At 58.9% G+C, this 23,506-nt stretch overlaps 1 protein-coding gene across 2 annotated transcripts in view; it reads right to left on the bottom strand.

Moving 5' to 3' along the window:
- GAS6 (growth arrest specific 6) overlaps nt 1–23,506 on the bottom strand; it is a 40,918-nt gene that overhangs the window by 668 nt on the left and 16,744 nt on the right. For both annotated transcript variants that reach the window (XM_035294916.3, XM_035294909.3), the window contains 11 exons: nt 22,731–22,793; nt 14,946–15,068; nt 13,704–13,826; nt 12,333–12,455; nt 10,660–10,781; nt 9,058–9,176; nt 8,721–8,910; nt 6,344–6,508; nt 5,186–5,354; nt 2,374–2,549; nt 1,053–1,281 (listed from right to left, as the gene is read on the bottom strand). In XM_035294916.3, the coding sequence (XP_035150807.1) occupies nt 1,053–1,281; nt 2,374–2,549; nt 5,186–5,354; nt 6,344–6,508; nt 8,721–8,910; nt 9,058–9,176; nt 10,660–10,781; nt 12,333–12,455; nt 13,704–13,826; nt 14,946–15,068; nt 22,731–22,793 (1,602 nt within the window). The remainder of the gene's footprint in view (nt 1–1,052; nt 1,282–2,373; nt 2,550–5,185; nt 5,355–6,343; nt 6,509–8,720; nt 8,911–9,057; nt 9,177–10,659; nt 10,782–12,332; nt 12,456–13,703; nt 13,827–14,945; nt 15,069–22,730; nt 22,794–23,506) is intronic.

Raw genomic sequence — 23,506 nt, forward strand, 5'->3', positions numbered from 1 at the left:
CAGACAAGCAGGAGGCAGCTGCCATCCTGAGCTCTGCAGACGCCTGTCCTCCCTCCCTCCTCAGCTCTGCAGACACACAGCTGCCCTCCCTCCAGCCTCAGCTCTGCAGACGCCTGCCCTCCCTCCAGCCTCAGCTCTGTAGACGGCTGCCCTCCCTCCAGCCTCAGCTCTGCAGACGCCTGCCCTCCCTCCAGCCTCAGCTCTGCAGACGCCTGCCCTCCCTCCAGCCTCAGCTCTGCAGACGCCTGCCCTCCCTCCAGCCTCAGCTCTGCAGATGCCTGCCCTCCCTCCAGCCTCAGCTCTGCAGATGCCTGCCCTCCCTCCAGCCTCAGCTCTGCAGACGCCTGCCTCCCTCCAGCCTCAGCTCTGCAGACGCCTGCCTCCCTTCCCTGCCGGGAGCACACACAGTCCCATCGATTAAATGCGATCTTCTTCTGGGCCCCGTGAGTCACTCAGGCTGCAGGCTTCCTGGCTCACTCTCATCCTCTTCAAAGCTCTGTTTATTAAAACTAAGTGGAGTCTGTCTGGCAGCCAAGACAGAAACCCTGCTGGTTGCCGCCAGTGAAAACCTGCACTGAGCTGTGGGGAGCCAGGACCTGCACCAGCGTCGGCTTCCTCACACCTTTCCGCCCAGCCTCCTGGCTCAGGCCGTGGCAAAGACGCCCCTAACTGACTTAGATACCGTCCCACCCTCTGGTCTGTGTAGCCCATGGGATGTGGCGGACACCCTGCCTCCTTCCAGCCTTGTGAGAGGGGCTGGCGGTCCCTCTGCTGGCTGCTAACAGCTACGGTGTCAGGCCACGGGGCTTGAGTTAGGCCAATGCTGGCCCCACTATGTGTCCTCAGCCTCAGCTGATGACCTGACCAGCACTGAGGCTCCACAGTAGCTCCCTAATGACCCACCTACAACCCACCTGTGCTTCCTCTTAAAACTGAAGTCCCTTCCACATTCACGACCAGAAACACCAGCCTGTCCAGGCTTGATCTGGGGTGACCAAGCTGGGTATGCCTGGAGCCCCTCACCTCGGGCGAGTGGAGCAGGGAGAGCCTACCTGGGAGGCCACCGGCGAAGGTGAGCACGGGGCTCTGGAGGTGCCTCTCGAGCGTGGCCAGCCTCTCCTGCAGCTGCGCGGCGCTCACCTCGCTCTGGCCTCTGGTGCCATCCACCGCCAGGGTGGCCTCACCCTCCCTCAGCGAGACAGTGACCACGTGCTCTTGACCATCACAGACCTTGATCTCCATGAGGGCCAGGGCCACACGCTCCACTGCCAGGACCACCAGCTGCAGGGACCAGGAGGTAGTCAGGGCCTGCTGGCTGCCCCCCCACACACTGCTGGTCCAGGCTGGGCCTCACAGCTGCCAGCCGCCCCCATGCTGCATGCCTGTCTCCATACAGGGCTCCCCGCAGTCCTGGGTCTAGCCACTCGCTGACTGTGGGTGATGCCCCCACCCCACCTGGGGCTCAGCTTTTCTGCATGTAAAGCCCTGGCCCAGGCTGGGAGGCTGTGGGGGAACAAGTGTGGCCCCCAGGCTGGGTGTGGGAGGGTCAGCCCCAGCCCCAGACACACATAAGGCCGGGCTGAGCTTTAACAGGGACTGGTATGTCCCTGGTGGGGACCCAGGACACAGCCTTGCAGTGGCCTCCCAGCCCAGTGGGCACTCCCACTGGCATGATGGCCCAGCTGCCTGCTCCCCAGCCCAGGGGTCGGCTGTGTCTGCATTGGAGCAGCTGTTCCTGCCCGACGCTGGAGTGGGTGCAAAAGTGATGGTGTGGACCCTCAGCTACCTGGTGAGGCGGGTCTGTGTGAACCAGGCCTGCCACTGTCACCTCCAAGCAGCCAGGAGGACTCTGTGGCCTGGGGTGGGCAGACGTGGAAGACACCTTCCTCCACACAGAAGTGAGGGAGTTAAACCTGTTTGCATCACCTCGACTGTTCTGCGTGACTCCACGGCCCATGACAGCTGCCTTAGTGTGGGGACCGGGTGGGGCAGCTGCACCCGGCTCCACCCGGCATCCCCCAGAAAGACGCTGTTGGGGGCAGTGGCTGAGGTCGCAGATCCAACTTTTCCAGAGAAACTGGAAAACTGAGTTTGCTGCTGAAATCATCTGACTTCAATGTGAGAGACCAATTCAAGATGCCGTGAGCCACCACGTGCCCGACCGAACAGGGAACCATGCCGGGGGCCGGCCCCCTCGGCCAGCCATGTGGCGGTGTCTGGTGTGCAAATGCCCCCGCAGCCTGGAGGGCGGCCTGCGCCACGCTGGGTCCGAGGCTTTCTGGGATCCCACCCCAGACCCCTCCGCCCCTGCCAGGGAGCGCAGCCCTGGTGCCCGCGCGGGAGGTCAGGGGGCCCAGGTGGCGGAGGCCCTACCTGCTTCTTGAGCTTCTTCGTGGAATGATAGTCAACCAGGGCCACAGAGAGGGGCACGGCCCGGAGGTCAGCAGCCCAGAGCGCGAACAGCACCCCCGTGTCTGCGGCCGGGCGGATGTGGGCCACGACTTCTATTTCCCAGGTCGACTCAGTCCCGACGTCCAGAGGGGTCCGCACTGCGAGGAAAGCGGTGCATCACAGGGTGGTCTGCACGGCAGAGACGCCAGCATGAGGTGGGAGCAGGACCCCGAGAGAGACGGTCCTAGCTGTGGGGGAAAGCCATGGTGGCAGGGGCTCTGAGGTGTGAGCGCGCGCGGCCTGCGCTGTCGTGGGGATGCGTGGTCTGGGCTGAGCTGTCATGAACACGCGCGGCCTGGGCTCTGAGCTGTGGTGAACGTGCGCAGTCTGGGACATCAGGGAAAACTCAAGAGACTTGGTCAGATCTTGCCCCAGAGGCACTGGGGACCCCCAGCGTGGCTGCTGCTCCCTGGCCATGCCAGCACAACACTTCCAAATGCCCCATAGGTGATCACCAGGCCACACAGACCTGTCCCTGCCTCCCTCCCATATTCTCCTGCTTCTGGAGCACCTGGCAGCTCCTTCCACAGACCGTGTGCAGGTGCATAGCCTGGCACCTCGCGCCGTACGTCTCACCTGTGGCTTCTAGGCAGCAGCACAGGGCCCAGCGTAGGCAGAGAGTTTAAGACTGTGCGGACGGGAACTGTCGTGAACGCACGTGGTCTGGGCTCTGAGCTGTCATGGGCATGCATGGCCTGGGCTGTGAGCTGTCGTGAATGCACGTGGTCTGCGCTTTTAGCTGTAATGGCCATGCGCAGTCTGGGCTCTGAGTTGTCAGCTTTTGCTCAGCTCCTGCCTCAGTGGGGTTTTCCACTCACGTGCGTCATATGTAATGCATCTGAATGAAATCACGAGGCATCTGTAGCTCATACAAACAGTGCCCCGAAACGCATGTTAGTAGAAAGGGCTGAGGTCTGGTTCCCCAGGGAGAAAACCACCACGTGTCCTCTCCACACTGAGCCTTCTGCAGACTGAGAAGCCAGAAGAAACACTTCCTCCCTGTTGTGTTTTCATCTCACCTAGGACTCCCAAGTCCTAATAAAGAAGCTGTTTTAGGAAAAACGACCCCAAATCAATGTGTGTACAGGTTTGTGATCAGGCGCCTCGCACTGCGGCCGAGGCTGGGGATGCTGAATCGTGCTGGCTCCCGTCTCTTTCCCATGGGCTGTGCACTCCTCAAAACTGCATGGCCAGTCCTGGCTGTCCCCAGCTTGTACCTGTCACGTCAGTTGTCAACAAGTATTTACGGCGTCAAAACACAAGGATCAAAAAAAGAAACAAAAATATACCAACAAAACCAAAAAGTAACAAAAATTCTCCCATTTGCCAGTCTTCCTGTCCCCTGTGAAGGGAGAGATGAGAGTGTCCCGGAAGCTCCCGACAGGAGGCTGGCACATGCTGGCTGTCACAGCTTCACAAGGGCACCGGCCTCAGCTCTCCCCGGGAAGGTTTCCTGGCTCCACATGGCCTCTTGCACGGAGGCTGCACAGACCTAGGAATCTGTGAGCCTGAGTCCCGGCTCAGTCACTGCAGTGTGAGACAGGCCAGTGCTGCCGTTCCCAGCAAATCCCTTCTGTCTTACACGAGACGTTACTGGCCTAGTGTGAGATTCACGGAAGCGCATGGAGCTCTGACTGCTTCTGTCCTTACAGACCAAATGGCTGGCAGACGTGGCCAGCAGACCGTGAAGGACACAGTCACTGGAAACAGCCCCCCTGGTGCCTGCGTTATCCCTGGGAAATGTGGATGACGCTAAGTGGAAAAAGGAATTCAGCATTTCCTATGACATGTCAAATGTAATGATGATGATCTAGATTTGAAAGCACAAAAGTAACGACTGAAGGGAGGGTGCCTGTGTAGCCGCTGCAGCCAGCAGATGGCGCTGTCTCCCAGGTGCCTTTCCGGACACGGCCACGCTGTTGACTCCCAAGGGGAAAGGGCTCAGGATGGGACAGGACCTTCCCCTTTGCTCTGCATGGATGCCCTCAAACCTGGGGTTCCTGCTGGGAGGTCTGATGGAGGGGGCGCTGCCTGCCCTCTGGGAGGAATGTGCTTCATCTTAAACGGCTTGGTGTTCAGGAATAGGGTGGGGCTGTGGTGCCCCAGTGGACCCATGTGGGGTGGGCGTGTGAGGTGGGGTGGAACAGAGCAGTAACCCCACCCTCACGGCAGCCCCCTGAACCTGGGCCAGAAAGGACGGCACAGCAGCCCCTTCCAAGAGCACTGCAGGACTGGACTACCAGCTTGCCTCCACCCAGCTGGCCTCCGTCCGCCCTTTTTCAGGCCAAGGCTCCCAGTCCCCTAGGCAGCCACACTGCTGTTTCTAGATGTCTCCTGTGGTGATGCCTCCCCAGGCCATCAGTGACTGCAGCATCCCCCACATTGCTGAGGCTTCCACGAGCACCTGGACAGGGCTTAAGGCTGTGCTGTCTCAGGACTTTCTGCAAAGGACCCTCTTAGGCCCTCCCAGCCTCCCCGGTCTCCCAGACCGGCCTGGCAGGCACCTTCTCTGCACGTCTGTCATCTCCTCTCTGCTGGCTCACTCTGAACTGAAACATCTGAGCGACCAATCTGAGAGCCAGGCCTCCGCCCGCACCCCTGTGCACCCTGCCCTGCCCCAGAGCTGGAGGAGCCCCAGCTTGTCCCATGCTGCCATCCAAGGCCGTCGGCCTGTTTCAGCGTGTGCCTGCCTGAAGGCGCAGCCATGGCCGGCCATGGCAGAGCCAGGACTCACTGTAGTTGAGGCTGTAGAAGGCAAAGCCATTCCCCGGGTAGAAGGAGCCCCTCTCCGTCACCGAGAAGCACTGCATTTTCGAGTTCACCTTCACGGTTTCCTGGATGGTGGTGTCTTCTCCGTTCATCCAGTTCCAGCTCCTTATGCAGCCATCCAGACGAGGGTTTATCTGGAAAGAGAGAAATCTCTGTGGCTTCCTGGGAGCGAGAGGCCCTGTGCTGGAGGCCACCCAGCCAGTGGGTGGTGCCCTCACAGCCCAGGCTGTGCAAATCTACTGCAAAAATGGACCAATCCCACTGGCGGTGGTGACTTCACAGAAGGTTTCTTCACTTTACAAAATGACTCACTGCAGAATACCTATTTCCACTGGTGTATGCTCAAGAAATAGAGATTAATTTTAATGCTAGGAAAAGAATGAAAAAATGTGAATCCAAGGCCAAACAATATGGATTGTTTAACCATCCAGCGCTCATGTGAATTATTCAATATGGCTGTGGGCAAATCAGGGCAACCCTTTATCTGTGAAACGAGAGCACCATGGGTCTGGAAAGCAGGGTGCCCCTCACACCACCGAAGCGGTGGGTCTCAGCACAGGCACTTCGGACATGCAGCACCCACAGACGCAAAGATGTGCGAGCCTTTCTCCTATCTGGTGTGGGAGTGAAAATACCCAGGATACTGGCCTAGACGTCAGCGCACGGGGGCTGGAGATGCAGATCGGGGCCCGGCATGTGCTGTGCTGGGGGAGGGAAGGCGGGGCCTGGAGAGATGGCCCTCACTGCCCGCCCCACCACGGCTACTTTTCCCCTGTGAGACTCACATCAGGGTTACAAAACCCAAAATGTCCTTGGAAATCATCCAAAAAAGTTTATTGTTCTGTTAAAGAATAATTTCTTTGTGTCTTGTCTCCACTGAAAAATAGACAACTTTATTATCAAGTCAGATGGAAACTTAGTCAGGCCTCATAAAAAGATGGTAAAATTAACCACATGGCCATACCTTGACTTGGTCAAACTCTCAAAACCTTTCCTTCTTCTAGGTCCTCCCCACACCTGGCCAGTGGTAAACACAGGGCAGGGCTGAGCTGACCCAGCCTTCCTGACAGCCACCCGGCTCCCAGCACAGGGTGCCCCTACCCAGGGACAGGACTGCACTCACAGGCTGCACCAGGTCCTCCTCATGGAAGGGGATCCCCCCCACGGTGAGGTTCAGATGGAACATTCCTCGCTCCGGCTGGAACAGGTCCCCGGCCACCGCGATTTTCATGACAGCATCCCTGTTGACCTTGATGACCAGACTCCGAGCCAGCTCCTCAACAGAGATCTGAAGAGAGGCAGCGCCGTGAGAGAAGGTGGGAGTGCATGTTCTGAGGGGGCCCCAACTGCAGAAAAACCATACTTATCTTCCCCTGAGCCAAGAGGGTCCCAACCTCAGGGAGACCACCTGATCCTCACCTGAGCCAGGAGGGTCCCGACCTCAGGGAGACCACCTGATTCTCACCTGAGCCAACAAGGACAGACCTCAAGGAGACCAGGCTCATCATATCGGAGGTCAAGAGGGACCCGACCTCTGCTGGAACACCTGAGACCAAGGACACAACCTAAGGGAGATCATGCTCATCCTCACCTGAGTCAAGAGGGTCCCGATCTCAGGGAGACCACGCTCATCCTCACCTGAGCTAAGAGGGTCCTGACCTCAGGGAGACCACACTCATCCCCACCTGAGCCAAGAGCCACTCAACATCAAGGGAGTCCCTGTTCATCACTGCCTGGGCCAGGAGGTTTCTCAATGCACCAAATTGATTCCTCATAGAAAGCCTGTAGCGTCGAACACTAGATACACCCTATTCCCAAGCTTCAGAAGAACATCCTTCTTCCTGTGTGAAAACACCTTTCAGGTATTTGGGTTTCAACTGAGTCACAAAAACATGGTAGAAGTTTGAGTCAGCTGCCTTTGGGGACCAGCCAGAGGGTGGAATTGGGGAGGGGTCCTCACCAGGTGCCCCTGCTAGGAAGGGCCTGTTTCGGTGCGATGCAGCGGCCGCTGTGAGTCACGGGGCAGGACTGGGTCGCACTACAGTCCCCCAGCGACCTTGCCTCGGGCCACCTGCCCTGGACCCTCATCCCCACAGCTCCATCCCTGAAACTGCTTCCCCTTAGTTTGCTTTCTATAGCTTTGCTAAGAACAACCTCCTGCTCTTGGAGACGCTGCTCCTTTAAGAGGTGAAATGGGCCGGGCGCGGTGGCTCAAGCCTGTAATCCCAGCACTTTGGGAGGCCGAGGCGGGTGGATCACGAGGTCAACAGATCGAGACCATCCTGATCAACATGGTGAAACCCCGTCTCTACTAAAAATTACAAAAAATTAGCTGGGCACGGTGGCGCGTGCCTGTAATCCCAGCTACTCAGGAGGCTGAGGCAGGAGAATTGCCTGAACCCAGGAGGCGGAGGTTGCGGTGAGCCGAGACTGCGCCATTGCACTCCAGCCTGGGTAACAAAAGCGAAACTCGGTCTCAAAAAAAAAAAAAAAAAAGAGGTGAAATGGAGTAGGCATTTACTTTGCAGAATGGAAACATGGGCAAAAGTCTACAGTTTTCATCTGCAAGGGCCAGGGTGAAGTTTTCCACTTCGTCTTCATTCTGAAGGACACAGCCTGCTTTTCCACCTTTCTGAAAGCCCAGTGTGGTGAGGGGCCCAGCCAGGAGCTGGCTACAGACCCTCTCACTCCACGGAGGGGGCTGTGGTGCAGGCATGTTGTCTGCTGCCCACAGCTGCCCAAGGACAGGTCTGATGGGGACCCCTCAGTTGCCCATGGGTCTGGGGTCCAGGTGGTCATGACGTCTCTGGCAAGGGGCAGCCCCCATGAGGTTGCCTGGACCCCTGATGGGAATGGCCGCACAGACCGGCAGGCCCCGGGAGCCAGAGCTCAGAGGCAGTGGCGTCCACGTGGCCCTACATGGAGAGGTGGCCACGGCCAGGGGGCCGCATGCAGCAGGAGCCCGGGCCTGGGGTGCAGGTTCTGGGCGGCTTCCTCCCTGGCGAGGCCCCTGAATGTAGTATCAGCAGCCCTGGCCTGTTCCCCACCCCAACTCAGGATAAACAGCATGGCCTCCAGACACAGCCCAGGGGCCCCCAGGGCTGAGAACCACAGGTTCTTCACCTGAGCCAAGAGTGACCTGAACTCAGGGAGACCAAACTCACAGGTTGCACTTAAGGTCCATTTCTGAGGGAGCCAGGCTCAGATATGTGATGAAATAGCAGAGAGGGCCCCAAGTTCCAGTGAGCCCCAGAGCATGAACTAAACAGGATGGGGGTGAAACAGCAGAGACCCCGAGCTCCACAGTGAGCCCTCGGGTGTGAACTAAACGGGGCAGGGGTGAAATAGCAGAGCCCCCCAAGCATGAGCTAAACGGGGCAGGGGTCCCTGTCCTGCCGCATGCAGCCGGTCAGGCCCCAGAGCCCATCTTGTAATGGGTGCACAAGTGAGTGCGTGCCAGGGGCCCCAGGGGTCGGGAAGGGCGGCTGCCTCACACTCACCGTCTGCCACGTGCCATGGTTGATGACCGGGCCGCTGCTGGTGATTCGGCCCACACCATTGTAACGCAGCTGCAGCTCCAGCCGGCCAGCTCGGAGGGCCAGCATGATCCAGGTGCCATCCTGGTGGCCACCGGCAAAGAGGAGAACGCCCTCGGGGTCAAAGGTCCGGAAGTCAAACTCAGCTACGAGCCTGGGCGCCCATGGAAGAAACAGGTCAGCGCTGGGCGCGGGCAGACGCTGGCCCCTCCCTGCTGACCTAGCTCCTGCCTAGGCCCTATGAAGCTGGCATCCCGGCCGTTATGTCTCAGCTGCGCTGCCTTCTGTGGACGCTCCTCACCTGGTGGGCTGCAGCCTCCTGTAGCGCAGTCGGATCACGGGGGTCCCGCTGAACATGCGGCCCAGGTACAAAGACTTCACACTCTTGGCCATGCTGAAGGGCACGCACGGCAAGATGTCCTGCCATGGGTGGGAGGGGCCGTGAGGGTTGGGGATGTGCCCTCTGCTCTGCTCCCTGAGCCCCAGGTCCTGGCCCTGCAGCAGGTCCACTGTCCCTCCCACACCCCAGAGTGTCAGGGATGCACCCTCTGCTTCCATCCCTGAGCCCCAGGCCCTGGCCCTGCAGCGGGTCCACTGTCCCTCCCACACCCCTGGAGTGTGGCCACCCCACTCTAGCTCCTGAGACCCGAGAGGCTGTCGCACCTGCCCACCCTGCAGCTCCCAGAGGAAGGACGAGCTCGCCATCAGCCGCCCCCACAGGGCTTCTCTGGGGTCCCTGTCACCTCTTTCCCTGCTCATTCCCTTTATTTTTAATTATGAGGTATTTCAAACACACAAAAATTACAGAGAATCATAAAAATTGCAAACTATTGTGAAATAACTACGGAGGCCTTGGAGACGGCGATCCTAGAAAGCTTCTTCTTCTGCACTGCAGCTTCTCCACGCTGCCCAGAACCAAAGCCAGTGTGCTGGTGGCCCTGGAAGACCCAGGGGCTGGGGTGGAGTGGGGCCTGCTCTGCCCCCATGGGTACCCAGGGTGAGCTGGATGGCTGGCAGGGGCAAGATGCCCTCTGCACGAGGACATGAGGCAGTGAAGCAAAGAACCTGAAGGCGAGGCTGTGAGCCCCAAACGTCACAGCCCAGACCCAAGAGCCCTGTGGCCCCGTCCCGGGTCTGTGACTCTGAGAAGCTGTCCTGTTGGCCATTTTACCTGTGGAATCCTGTGGTTTTGCTTTTTTTTTTCGAGATGGAGTTTTGCTCTTATTACCCAGGCTGGAGTGTAGTGGCGTGATCTTGGCTCACTGCTACCTCCACCTCCCAGGTTCAAATGATTCTCCTGCCTCAGCCTCCCGAATAGCTGGGATTACAGGCATTTGCCAGGCATGTTTGCTTGTATTTATAGTGGAGGCAGATTTCTCCATATTAGTCAGGCTGGTCTCGAACTCCTGACCTCATGATCTGCCTGCATCGGCCTCCCAAAGTGCTGGGATTATAGGCGTGAGCCACCGTGACTGGCTAGTTTTGCTTTTTAAATAAATGCTCACTATCAACTCCCCAGGCTCAGACCCAGAGTGAACAGGAGAAAGAGAGCCGCCTGCCCAAAACGTCCCCATGTGGGCACCGCCTCCCCACCGGTGGGTCAGGTCGGTCATGCTGGCTCCCTGGTGCACAGCAGAACGGGGACTGTGCCCCGAAAGTCACAGCTGGTCCACACCAGGCTGGTCCACTGGGAGTTGCGAGTTGTCACAGAGACTTTATAAATACAACCAAACATCTTCCAGGGAATGGAAGCATTTCTCATCCCAAACCTCCACATGGCCCCGGAGATCCCCAGCGCCTCAGCAAAAGCCAGAGCTTCACAGACTGTTTCTCTCAAAAGCCTCCACCGCCGCCGAAGGCCCCCAGAGCGCTGTGAGGGTCCTGCAGAGCCAGGGCTGCCTACCTCACAGGTGTTCATGTCCTGGGCCAGTTTGAGGCCCCCACGCCCGTCACAGTGGCAGGTGTAGCTCCCCGGGGAGTTCACGCAGACCTGCTCACAGCGGCCCTGCAGACACTCATCCACATCTGCCGGCCAGAGGGACGTGGTGGTAAGAGCGGGAGGCTGGCCAGAGGGACGTGGTGGTAAGAGGGGGAGGCCGGCCAGAGGGACGTGGTGGTAAGAGCGGGAGGCCGGCCAGAGGGACGTGGTGGCAAGAGCGGGAGGCTGGCCAGAGGGACATGGTGGTAAGAGCGGGAGGCCAGCCAGAGGGACCTGGTGGTAAGAGGGGGAGGTCGGCCAGAGGGACGACATGGTGGCAAGAGCAGGAGGCCGGCCAGAGGGACCTGGTGGTAAGAGGGGGAGGCCAGCCAGAGGGACGTGGTGGTAAGAGCGGGAGGCTGGCCAGAGGGACGTGGTGGTAAGAGGGGGAGGCCGGCCAGAGGGACGTGGTGGTAAGAGCGGGAGGCCGGCCAGAGGGACGTGGTGGCAAGAGCGGGAGGCTGGCCAGAGGGACATGGTGGTAAGAGCGGGAGGCCAGCCAGAGGGACCTGGTGGTAAGAGGGGGAGGTCGGCCAGAGGGACGACATGGTGGCAAGAGCAGGAGGCCGGCCAGAGGGACCTGGTGGCAAGAGGGGGAGGCCGGCCAGAGGGACCTGGTGGCAAGAGGGGGAGGCCGGCCAGAGGGACCTCGTGGCAAAAGCGGGAGGCCGGCCAGAGGGACCTGGTGGCAAGAGGGGGAGGCCGGCCAGAGGGACCTGGTGGTGAGCAGGGGAGGCCTCTGCACTGTGCTGCCCGCCACAGGATCATACAGCGACTGCTCAAACTACACACGAGGTACACTCGAGGAATCACGTGCAGAATCTAAGGCGTGCGGCTGCGGGGGTCACATTCCCCCACTGGAAAGCTAGGATTGCACCCCTGCCTGCTCCTGTCGCGGCTGTTTCCTGAGGGGACAAAAGTACTGCAGGCATCCCAGGAGGAAGGGCACTCCCAACAAGCCAGATTCAGTCCCGATTCACTCTCCTGGTGTAGAGCTGGGTCTAGGAAGCACGGGGCTGCTGTGCCGGCAGGTGTTGCTGGCAGCACAGTGTGGTGGGAGATGGAGGTCAGTAGGTCAGTGCAGGCGGCTGGGCCTCCCCACCCTCTGTGCCTACTCAGCAGCACTGTTCCCATCACTGCCATGCCCCCTCTGAGGCTCTGGCAGCCAACAGGGTCCCTCAGGCAGCTGCAAAGAGAATGGTTGAGGGAGGCTTGTTGCTCCCCTCCCTTAGGATGTGGTAGGACCCAGGAGTGAGAAGGGGGGCCCACAGCACAGCAGCATTGGGGAGAGGCCCCGTCCATGAAAGGGCTCTGGGACCCTCCTCCGTCTCTATGCAGGCAGAGAAGGGTAGGCGTGTTTGGGACCCTCCTGATGTATGCGCATGTTATGTTCGCGTGCACAAGGGGGCATGAGTGCCTGTGTGTGCACGTGTGTGGGGGCACGGTGGTAGAAGAGGCCATGACCAGGCTGATGGAAACAGAGAGAAAGAGACTTTCTTTCACCAGAGGCGCCCGGGGCAGGCAGTGACTGGCACCCGCATCTGGGCTTCAGGGTCAGAGGAGGAGAGAAGTCGAGGGTGACCGCACGGTGTGGGTACCTCGGCAAGCCTTCTCCTGGGAGCTGTACGCGAAGCCCTTGTCACAGAGGCAGGAGTAGGAGCCAGGCAGGTTCTTGCAGCGCGCCTCCCCGCAGGCCTCCGCTTCTGCGCACTCATCTATGTCTGCAAGCAAAAGCGCCAACTGCAGCGCTGGGTGCCACAGCCTGGCTCTGCAGGGCCCACACAATTCCCTCCCCTCTTCCCCTGACCCGGCAGCTCCTGGGTGTTGGGGGCGTGCTTCTGATCCAGGCCCGGCTGGGAAGGCTGACTTCAGCCCCCGATGGAGAGCTGGGAGGGGCACCGCGTGGTCGAGGGGTGGGGGCGGTGGTGCTGTCACATTGAAACAACCTGCTACAGGATACAGAAAGTAACCCCCTGGGGACAAATCCCACCCCCAAAGAGAAGCTTTACTGGTTTCCATCAATTTTCAACACTGGTTTAAGCCACAATCCTAAGACTTGAGCATCTAATGTGAGAGACGGACACTGTTCACTGCCAAGCACCCCAGGGTGCAAGGGGCAACCATGAAATGAAGAGACCTTTAGTCAGCAGAGGAGAGCAAAGACAAGAGCATGGAGAAGGAGGAGGGGGATAAAGAGGAGGGGGAGAAAGAGGAGGGGAAGAAGGAAGAGGGGAAGGAGGAGGGAGAGGAGGAGGAGAGGAGGGGGAGGAGGAGGGGAGGAGAATAAAGAGGGAGGGGAAGAGGAAGAGGGGGAGGAGGGAGAGGCAGGAGGGGGGAGGGGGAGGCAGAGGAGGAGAAGGGAAGGAAGAGGAAGAGGGGGGAGGAGGAAGAAGGGGAGGGGAGCACCAGGGGCAGGCCTGGGCATGTCCAGATCCCAGGGCAAAGTGGCAAACCCTGGTGGCGGCTGCTGGGGGTGGGGGGCATATTCTCAGTGATGCTCTCGGGTGTTCTGGGGCTCCCCAGCTCTGGCCCTGGGCCAAGCTGAAACAGAAAGGGAATCGGGGAGGGCAGGGCTATGTTCACGTAGGAAACTGAAGGAGATCATGGTGGGGTGGTTCTGGAGGCGCTGGGGAGAGTAGACGAGGAGGACCCTTGACAGGAGCACTGAACCCTGAGCTCACTGCACAACTGCTGGGAGCACTCCCAGGCTCTGGGGACTGGATGAGGCCCCACAGCCAGGAGTGTGGCCTCAGGGGCTAGGCCATCGCCCTCAGACCTGGCCCTCAGATGCCAGGTGAGTCGTCCTGCTGCCTGTGCTGCGGCACGCCAGGGCTTGTGCAGTCTCTGCAGGATGCCCCATCCCAACCAGAACCACAGGAACCAGGCCAGCAGCAGCCTGTTGCAGAAGGGCAGACTTGACCAAAAATAGAAGGCAGGGAGAGGAGAGAAGCCTCACTCCAGGGCCTTACCTTGGCAGGTCCTGCCGTCAGAGGAGAGCTCGAAGCCGCTGTGGCAGGCACAGTGGAAGCTGCCCGGCTTGTTGTGGCAGATCTGGAGGCAGCCCCCATTCTCCCGGCTGCATTCGTTGACATCTGGGAACAAGCACAGGCCTGAAGGGGAGCCCAGAGATGCAGAACCCTGTCTAGAGCAGGGAGAGAGCCCAGGGGTGCACAGCCCATCTGGGTCAGGGAGGGAGCCCGGGGGTGCAGAGCCCCGTCTAGAGCAGGGAGGGAGCCCAGGGGTGCAGAGCCCCGTGTGGAGCAGGGAGGGAGCCTGGGGGTGCAAAGCCCCGTCTGGAGCAGGGAGGGAGCTGGGGGGGAGGAACACAGCCCGTCTGGAGCAGGGAGGGAGCCAGGGGGCAGGGCACAGCCCTGTCTAGCGCAGGGAGGGAGCCCAGGGGTGCAGAGCCCCGCCTGGAGCAGAGAGGGAGCCCAGGGGTGCAAAGCCCTGTCTGGAGCAGGGAGGGAGCGGCGGGGGGGGGAGGGCACAGCCCCGTCTAGAGCAGGGAGGGAGCCCAGGGGTGCATAGCCCCATCTATAGCATCCAGGTAGCCCAGGGCTAGGACCTCACACCCCTCTTGGCATCCCCAGCCTTTCAGGGCCCTTGGTCTTGGCCTTGCATGTGGCAGTAGATGGCAGGCAGGCACAGGGCATCCCCAGCTTGATCTCAGCCAGGGGAGCTGCTGGTGGTCACAGCCCACAGGGCTCCACTCCCTGGATGCCACGTGATTGCAGGAGGCTGGAAGCCAGGAGTGACCTCAGGATGAACAAGGCCTGGCCAGAGATGGCCACTTCTAGGCGAAGCCTTCCCAGGCCACCTCTGGGGTGGGACCAGCCAAAGGGGACAGCCTGGCTTGCTGGAATCTCCAGCAGGCCCTGGAGCTATTCTTCCTCCAAGGTTTTCACTGACACTTGAGGATGGTCAGAGGTGAAATTTCTCCCCTGCCCTTTTCAATCAGTGGGTGCTGAGGTACCACCTGGTATTTCCCTTCATTCTAGCCTTGCTCCCAGAGAGGAGACCACAGCTCCTCCCAGTTCTCCTGGGGTCCAGGACACCTCAGGGCTGTAGCCTCCCTGGGGCTGTCCAAGAGCAGCCTGAAGATGGCTGCGCCTGGAGTGGGGGTGAGGAGCAGGGATCAGGGCAGGGCAGGGTTGGAGAGGGAGGGAGACCCTGCCCTTGTCTTCAGCCTCACGTGGCTGTGGGGTTCTCACCTTTGTCGCAGAGCCGGCCCCCCCAGCCAGCTTTGCATAGGCAGAAGAAGTTGCCCATGAGGTCTTGGCAGGCTTGGGTCCCCTTCTTATCGCAGGGGTTGGGCGTGCACTGGTCAGGCAGGTCTGAGGGGGACGCAAAGTGAAAAATCATGCTCAGCTGCCCCCCTGCACCCAATGCAGCTGGGGGTGGGGCCTAGGGTGGAGCCCCGAGGAGCTCTGAGAAGCACAGGCTGAGGCAGCCCGAGGGCACTCAAACCCCCGTGCTGGCAAATCAGGCTGGTGGGCCCTGGGGCTGAATCCAGGAAAACTCAGATCAGCTGGGAGGGAGGTGGGCAGGGCCTGGGAGGGAGGTGGGCAGGGCCTGGGAGGGAGGTGGGCAGGGCCGAGGGCAAAGGAGCAGAACTGCCTGGCCTGCCAGGGAGCCGTTAAACAGAACCCCCGGCTGACCTGGGGGCTTCCAGGCAGACTCGGAACATTCCGCCTTCAAGCCCAGCCTACCTATGGTGACCTCTACCTGCTGTGTGTGGCAGGGAGCACCCCAGGCCCAGGCTGCACTGGCAGAGGGGTCCTCTAGGAAGCCCCAACACCCTCTTTCTGCTTAGCCGCCCCCTTTCAGGCCCTGTGTCTTGGCAGCTTCAGGCCAGGTGTGTTCTGCCCTCTCTCAGGGTCATCACCTGGGCTGGGTGAGGGCCTGTGGGTGGGAACCATCCCAGCCCAGCTGTTTCCCAAGGAGTCCCCGAATGAGGAGTTGCTCACAGAGCTGACATTTCCAGGACACGGACCAAAAACAGTGTCCCGGAGGCAGGTAGGAGCCCCTGAGAGCACAGCCACACAGGCGCAAACCCCTGAGAACACAGCCATACAAGCCAGAGTCCCCGAGAGCACAGCCACAGGAGGCTGAACCCCACAAGCGCAGCCACACAAGCCTGAGCCACCCCACCCCCGCCCCACCCCTGAGAGCACAGTCACACAAGCCCGAGCCCTGGGAAGTTGGCAGAAAGAACCACAGTAATGAATGCCCAGAGCTCGAAGAATCCTTTCACGTTGCTGGCTGAGCAAAAGCAGTGCCCAGAGACGCAGCCACGCTTGGCTCAGCCCTGCTCAGCTCCGTGGTGAACCCTGGGTAGGCCCCCTACTGGCTCAGAGGGCTCCTGTCCACAGATTCCACGTAAGTTCAGTAAGGACCAGTCCCTGGGAAAAGTGCAGGCCAGGCCAGCAGGGCCTTAGAGCACTGGGCCGCATTATCCTGGGGGTCAGCCGCAGTGGGGGCAGGTCGAGGCGTCCGTGGATGGGCTCTCACTGCCAATGTGTCAGTTTCCGTTCCTGAGGTGGCGTTTCCAACAGAGGGTCCAGGCTGGGCTGTCAGTGCAGAAGCCATTTACTCCCCACCTGGCGGGCTGCAGGGATGCCAGGGGCCAGGGTAAGCAACGGGCGGGTCTGTGGTTCACCAAGTTGCTTTCCTCCAGCCCATCCAGGGCACACAGTCACTGCCTGTGGCTGGCACAGACGCAGCCCCTGTCCTCCCAGGCGGGTCAGGGCAGTGAGCTCAACAGAGGCCCTGGCTACGAGTCCCAGACGTCTAGGGGAAGCTGCACGACCACATGGCTTCTTCCTGTGACATTTCAGCACACGGCACACAGTGTTTCCTCCAGATGCCTCGGTCTCCCCCTCACACCTCACAGCTTCCTCCATGTGCCTCAGTCTCCTCCATATGCCCCCCAGTCTCCTCCATGTGCCTCAGTTTCTTCTGTACGCCTCACAGTTTCCTCCATGTGCCTCAGTCCCCTCCATGTGCCTCAGTCTCCTCCATATGCCCCACAGTCTCCTCCACGTGCCTCAGTGTCCTCTGTACGCCTCAGTTTCCTCCATACCCCTCCTCTGATTTGCTTGTTTTGCACAGATGACTGCTAACAGAACACTTATGGGTGTGGATGGAGCTGGCATCTGGAAGGATTTCTGAGACGCCATTTTCAGCAGGTGGCTGTAAATGCTTTCTGAAGCATACAGGGCTGGCCTTGGCCTTCCGAGTCATGAAGAAACGAGGGCCAGGACCAGGGATTCCAAATCAGCCCAGCCACCAGGAGCCAGCCAGTCCCCACCCCTGATGCTGCCGCCGCCTGGCTGTACCTGGGTGCTGGTCCGCAGGGCATCTGGAGCCATCAGCATGGTCACAGCAGGGCCTGGAAGGAGGTCCGGCCCAGGATAGAGAAACAAGGGGTGTCCGCTTCTCCACCCAGCCTCAGATGAAGAGGCTCTGGGGGCAGGAGGGAGTCAGACAAGTGCCAGGCAGGCAGCCTGTGCAAGGCCCGACCCCCTCAAAGGCCCCCACGGTGGAGGGATGTCTGGGAGATGCTGTGCATTGCCACTTAAAATGTTTGGTTAGAGATTAAAGCCACTGCAGAAGTGTACACCTGCCCATGTGACACCAAGGGCTGGGAGCTTGGTCTTCAATTTGCCTGGAATGCCCCTCAGGAAGACCTCTGTTTCTGAGGCCAAGTGGCGGTGCCCGCTCCTGCCGGGTGTCCTGCTCTTAGGTGATCCCAGTCTCACGCCGCCCCCCTGGACCTCCCCCACTCATCTGTTTATTTCCCCGCTGGGAATGTATTGGTCCCTCGAGGCTGCAAGGATGGAACCACATCTGAGGGGCGGACCCTCAGCCAGTGCCCAGGAGACGTCTATAGAATTTTTCCAACACAGCAGGGAAACCGCTGCAGGCCCCAAGGGCACCCACTTCCCTGATGCCCATCCGGAATGCTGGGTGGAGGGTGTCAGTGCCTGGCTGGTCATGCCCTGGGCGCCGGCACCTGCAGAGTTCGGGAGGTGAAGGGTTTATCTCAGCTCAGCCCGTGACCATGTTGAAGGACAGCAGGGAGTGGCTGTGGATACAATGTGAGCCAGTGCAGATGGCCGGGGCCTTTCCCTGGGCACTGATGAGGGAGGACCAGGGTCCTGTCTGCCCCAGGGAAGGGTGCGGGGACACTTCCTGTGGCGGGGTGGGATCCTAGCGGCCAGGAATCAGTAACCACTGCCTGGGCCACAGCCTGTGGGGATGTGACCTTCCTGGGGAAACCCAAGGGTCAAAGACGCCAAGGAGCCCAGGCACCAAGTGCCCCGCGAGGGCGGGATGGGAGTGTTCAGCAGCGGAGAAGCTGGATGTATCGGTGGGAAAGGAAAGAAATGGGGCGGGGCCTCTTCACAGCCACCGGGAATGCAGGCGACACTTCCCAGGCATCCTCCTCCGTCTGCTGTGCCACCTGGGTCCCGGAGCAGCCCGAGGGCCTGAGTTGCTTGGGGCTGAATTTGAACTCTTTGGGGCAATGGCTTTAATTTCACATAACCGATAACCAGCGAACTGAAGCCGGGACAGCACCCTGAGCACCGAGTCAGGCTATTTTCACGAGGGAGCCGATGACAGGGTTGGAAGCTGCCCCAGCGGCGTCCTCCGGAGGTGTGTTCCCAGAGGACTGTGAGGCTGCCCCGGTGGTGGGTCATCAAAGCACCTTCTTCATCGCCGTCTGCGGCCCCAGCCGAGCACTCTGGAGCCGGCGCCGGGGGATGGGCCGGGGCTTCTGGCCTACGGCGGGTGGAGCCGCTAGACCCCACCTGTTGCCGCTGGCAGCAGTCGCAGCGATTCTCCTCCCGGCACACAGGGAACCGACTCCGGGATCGTGACCCTGCCGGGCTCCGCCGCAGGAGAGGACCTCAGCTCCTGGGAGGAAGGCGGTGGACACACTCGGGGACGCTGATGCCACAAAGCAGATAACCAACCAAAAGAAGTTAACTCGATGGGGCAGCGGGAACCGAAACGAACACGTCACATCAGCCTTCATCCCCGCAAGTGGCCTGACGACGACCTTCTCTGCTACCGGATACCGGAAGGGAAATCATCCAGGGAGGCCCGGACGCGCGGAGGAACCGGATACCGGAAGGGAAATCATCCAGGGAGGCCGAGACGCGCGGGAGGAACCGGATACCGGAAGGGAAATCATCCAGGGAGGCCGGGACGCGCGGGAGGAACCGGATACCGGAAGGGAAATCATCCAGGGAGGCCGGGACGCGCGGAGGAACCGGATACCGGAAGGGAAATCATCCAGGGAGGCCGGGACGTGCGGAGGAACCGGATACGGAAGGGAAATCATCCAGGGAGGCCGGGACGCGCGGAGGAACCGGATACCGGAAGGGAAATCATCCAGGGAGGCCGGGACGCGCGGAGGAACCGGATACCGGAAGGGAAATCATCCAGGGAGGCCGGGACGCGCGGGAGGAACCGGATACCGGAAGGGAAATCATCCAGGGAGGCCGGGACGCGCGGGAGGAACCGGATACCGGAGGGGAAATTATCTAGGGAAGCCGGGACACACGGAGGAACCAGATACCGGAGGGGAGGCTCAGCGAGGGAAGCCGGGACGCGCGGGAGGAAAGTGCGCTGGTTAGGAAGGTGCTGCACGGTCAGACACAGTTGCCAATACATGAATCGCAAGCCCTGTTAAAAATTCCACAAGGGCTTCTTTAGGTTTTTAAGAGGCTGGAGTGCAATGGCGCAATCTCGGCTCACCGCAACCTCCGCCTCCGGGGTTCAAGCAGTCCTTCTGCCTCAGCCTCCCAAGTAGCTGGGACTACAGGCGTGCGCCACCACGCCCAGCTAATTTTTTGTATTTTTAGTAGAGACGGGGTTTCATCATGTTGACCAGGATGGTCTCATCTCTTGACCTCGTGATCCACCCGCCTCGGCCTCCCAAAGTGCTGGGATTACAGGCGTGAGCCACCGCGCCTGGCCAGGTTTAGCTTTATTAAAAAGTGTAAGGCCCGTTGCCTCCCCAGGAGCTGGGACATGCCCATCCCTCTCCATGCCTGAAAACTACATAACCAGAATCTGCACTCAACACACGCCCACCTCTGCACTCCGCACCAGAATCTGCACTCAACACTAAACTCTGCACTTGGCACGTAGCCCACCGTTGGAAAACCCCGCCAAAACCTGCCCAATAGCACAGCCTGCTCACCGGAAATCCCGCCTACCTATCAATAGCAGCTCGCCCTTCCACGTCCTGTTTCTCCACAGCCAATCAAACGCCTTCACTCCCTATAAAACCCCACACCCTCGCAGAGTCAAGCCAACTTCTCTGGCCCCTTTCCCTGGGACCACAGAACCTCGCCCGGGAGTTAAATAAATTGGCATTTAATTGTTCTTATACAGGCCTCAGTTTCCTCATCTTAAACTCGGCAATAACCCTTACAACAAGTAAGCAAGACAATGAGGAAAAAGACCAAGGAGGGCACGGATGAGTCCCACCCGCAGGCAGGAAGGCCGAGTCTAAAGCTGTGGAAATGACAGAAAATCTCCCAAATAACCCAGCACGTGAGGACGGTGGCAGGCAAGGCGCTGGGGATGACATGGGCTGCAGTACAAGGTGCTGGGGCAGGAACTGTGCCCGCCCAGTTCATCACCCCAAAACAAATTACAGGTGGATCATAGATGAAACCGTTAAACAGCCGATAACTGTTTTGTAAGGTTGGGGGAAAGCCTGAAGCCCAGGAACTAAGACAATATAATAAGTGTGAATATGGTATTTAAAAGAAGAGATTGGTTTAGCAAACACTAAGATAAACCATGCATGGCAGGATCTGCTATCTCCTCTCCGACACAGGAGCCTCTGCCCTGAAGGCTGGGACCTACGTGGCACCAGGCTACTGTGCATGGCTGCAGGGTGGCAGGCCACCTTCCCACTCCCATGTTGACACTGAGCATTTCCTCTGCCTGTGGCTCCCGGGTCTGGGAGGCCTAGAGATGCCCATGAATAGCATGTGGGCCTGTGGGGCAGGACTGAGCCACCTCTCCCTCCTTCTGCAGGCTGGGCTCTGGTTCCAAAGCTGGGAAGAGATTCCTGCCTCTTCCAGGATGACTGCACTGCCACACCTCTGTTCTCAGTGCCCACAGGGGCTCACCAAGGCGGCCTTTCATCCAGAACCAGACACATGTGACGCTAGGGGACCGCAGACCCAGGGCAAGGGGAGCCGTGTGGCTTGTGCTGTGGGTATGTTAACATTCATAAAGGACACCATAAATAGTAAATTTTATTGTATGATAATTGTAAAATTATAAAAAAGACTTGTGGCATGCTACGAAAATTTTTGATAACTTTACTACCAATGGCTAATTTGCAAACTCCTACAAATTGAAAAAAATGGACAAAGAATATAAACAACCATTTATAGCAAAAGAAATGCACCGTTTTTAAGCCTATGAAGCACAGCTTTACTCATTAGTTTGAAAAAAAAAACTGAAATGATTGATGTCATTTCTCACCTGTTATATCGGAAGAGATTGAAAGTTTAAAAAAACAGTTCCCTAGCCTCTGCAGGGGTGGAGGCTGAGGCTGGCTCTGGGATAATTTGGCAGTATCTGTATCAAAAGGAAACCAGAAGCCTAGGACTGACTCTAGGATTCCATCCTTGGGAACGTATCCCACAGATACACTGGGACGTGTGAGAGGGACTGACTCTAGGATTCCATCCTTGGGAACGTATCTCACAGATACACTGGGACGTGTGAGAGGGACTGACTCTAGGATTCCATCCTTGGGAACGTATCCTAGACACACTCGGATGTGTGATAGGGACTGACTCTGCGATTCCATCTTTGGGAATGTATCCCACAGACACGTCGGACATGTGAGAGGGACTCTGGGATTCCATCCTTGGGAATGTATCCTAGACACGCTCAGACGTGTGAGAGGGACTGACTCTGCAATTCCACCTTTGGGAACATATCCCACAGACACATCGGATATGTGAGAGGGACTGACTCTGTGAATCCATCCTTGGGAATGTATCCTAGACACACTCGGACGTGTGAGAGGGACCGACTCTGTGATTCCATCCTTGAGAACGTATCCTAGACACACTCAGACATGTGAGAGGGACTCTGTGATTCCATCCTTGGGAACGTATCCTAGACACACTCAGACATGTGAGAAGGACTCTGCGATTCTATCCTTGGGAACGTATCCTAGACACACTTGGACGTGTGAGAGGGACTGACTCTGCGATTTCATCCTTGGGAACGTATCTCACAGACACACTCGGATGTGTGAGAGGGACTGACTCTGCAATTCCATCCTTGGGAATGTATCCTAGACACACTTGGACGTGTGAGAGGGACTGACTCTGGGTTTCCATCCTTGGGAATGTATCCCACAGACACACTTGGATGTGTGAGAAGCAACAGGCACTCAAGCACGTCACTCAGTTTTGTTTATAATGATGGGAACTGGAAATAACCTGGACATCAGCCGACAAGCCTAGGCTAAGCCCGAGTGAGGCACTGGCTGTGAATGCCAACATGGAGCTGAGATGGACGCCGAGAGACGGTCTCTGGGGCAGATGGGCACAGAGGCATGGGACAGATGGCGTGTGCTAAGCCGCCACGTGTGAAGAGTGGAAGCACCTACGCGTGTTTACACGTCTAGGCACAAGTTTCTCAGAACCATAACTGTGGTGGTTTCTGACTGGGTGACACAGAGGCAGGGATGGGCTTTCACATCTCACCCTGTGAAGCATTTGAATTTTGTTCTGTGTGCATTTATTGCCTATTGCTAAAAACATCAAAATTTCCTTGTTTAAAAAAGAAAGTTTGGTGAACGGGGAGCAGGCCTCAGGAAGGGGCTGCAGCTCCTTAAAACCCAGAACTATTCAGGCCCTCCACAAACCACGCAAACCACAGCCAAGCCGAAAGCTGACCAAACCCACAGCCCTCTCAGGAAGGCAGGCAGGAGGCCTACTTACTTTGCACGCAGGTGACGAAGCCCGGGTCTTTGGTGTACGGAGACCCATACTTGTGGATGCAGTCTGCGGGGAGACAGGGAACGTGGTGTCAGTCACCCTCACGAGACGCACGGACTGCAGAGCCTGCACTTCTGAGCAGCTCTGGAGAGGCAGCTGCTCTCACCTGGGGTGCTGTCATCCTCCAGAAACAATGCAAACATTTTAGCCCCTGACCCTGACAAACAGGAAACCACCTCCACCAGCAGTGAAGCTGCACGCCCATAGCTGTCAAGTGCCCCAAGCACCACCCGCAGTTTCCAGGGGGTTCCTCCTGCCTACGGAAGAATCACTGGGAATGTTCACTAAGATTCCTGACAGTACAAGGAAAGCTAAACTTCATTTTCAATAGACCCCTGTTAGGAAACACTGTCGATAACTGGAAGGCTGCTCTGCTTCGGAGAAAGCCGTCCACACTCTGACTGGCTGGACACAGCTTGAAGCGGATGCCCCGCTAAGGGGACGAGGGGGAGGTGGGGACAAGGGGGAGGTGGGGCCAGGCACACACATATCCAGGGATGGCCCAAAACGTGAGGCTGTGCAACGGGTGCTGGGCCTCTCAACCTGGCCCTTCAGTGGGTCACTGTAGCTTATCCAGGTGCAGAAAGGCACGGATGGACAGCAGAAGGCCTCCTGCAGGCGTGCTGTGGACAGCTGGGGGCCACCCCTGCTTTACAAGTCCGTCCCAGCACACCCAGGCTGCCTGGCACCTGGGCCTTCCAGGCCAGCTCCAGACCCAC

Source organism: Callithrix jacchus, chromosome 1 (genome assembly GCF_049354715.1).
Source record: "Callithrix jacchus isolate 240 chromosome 1, calJac240_pri, whole genome shotgun sequence".
Taxonomy (NCBI): Eukaryota; Metazoa; Chordata; class Mammalia; order Primates; family Cebidae; genus Callithrix; species Callithrix jacchus.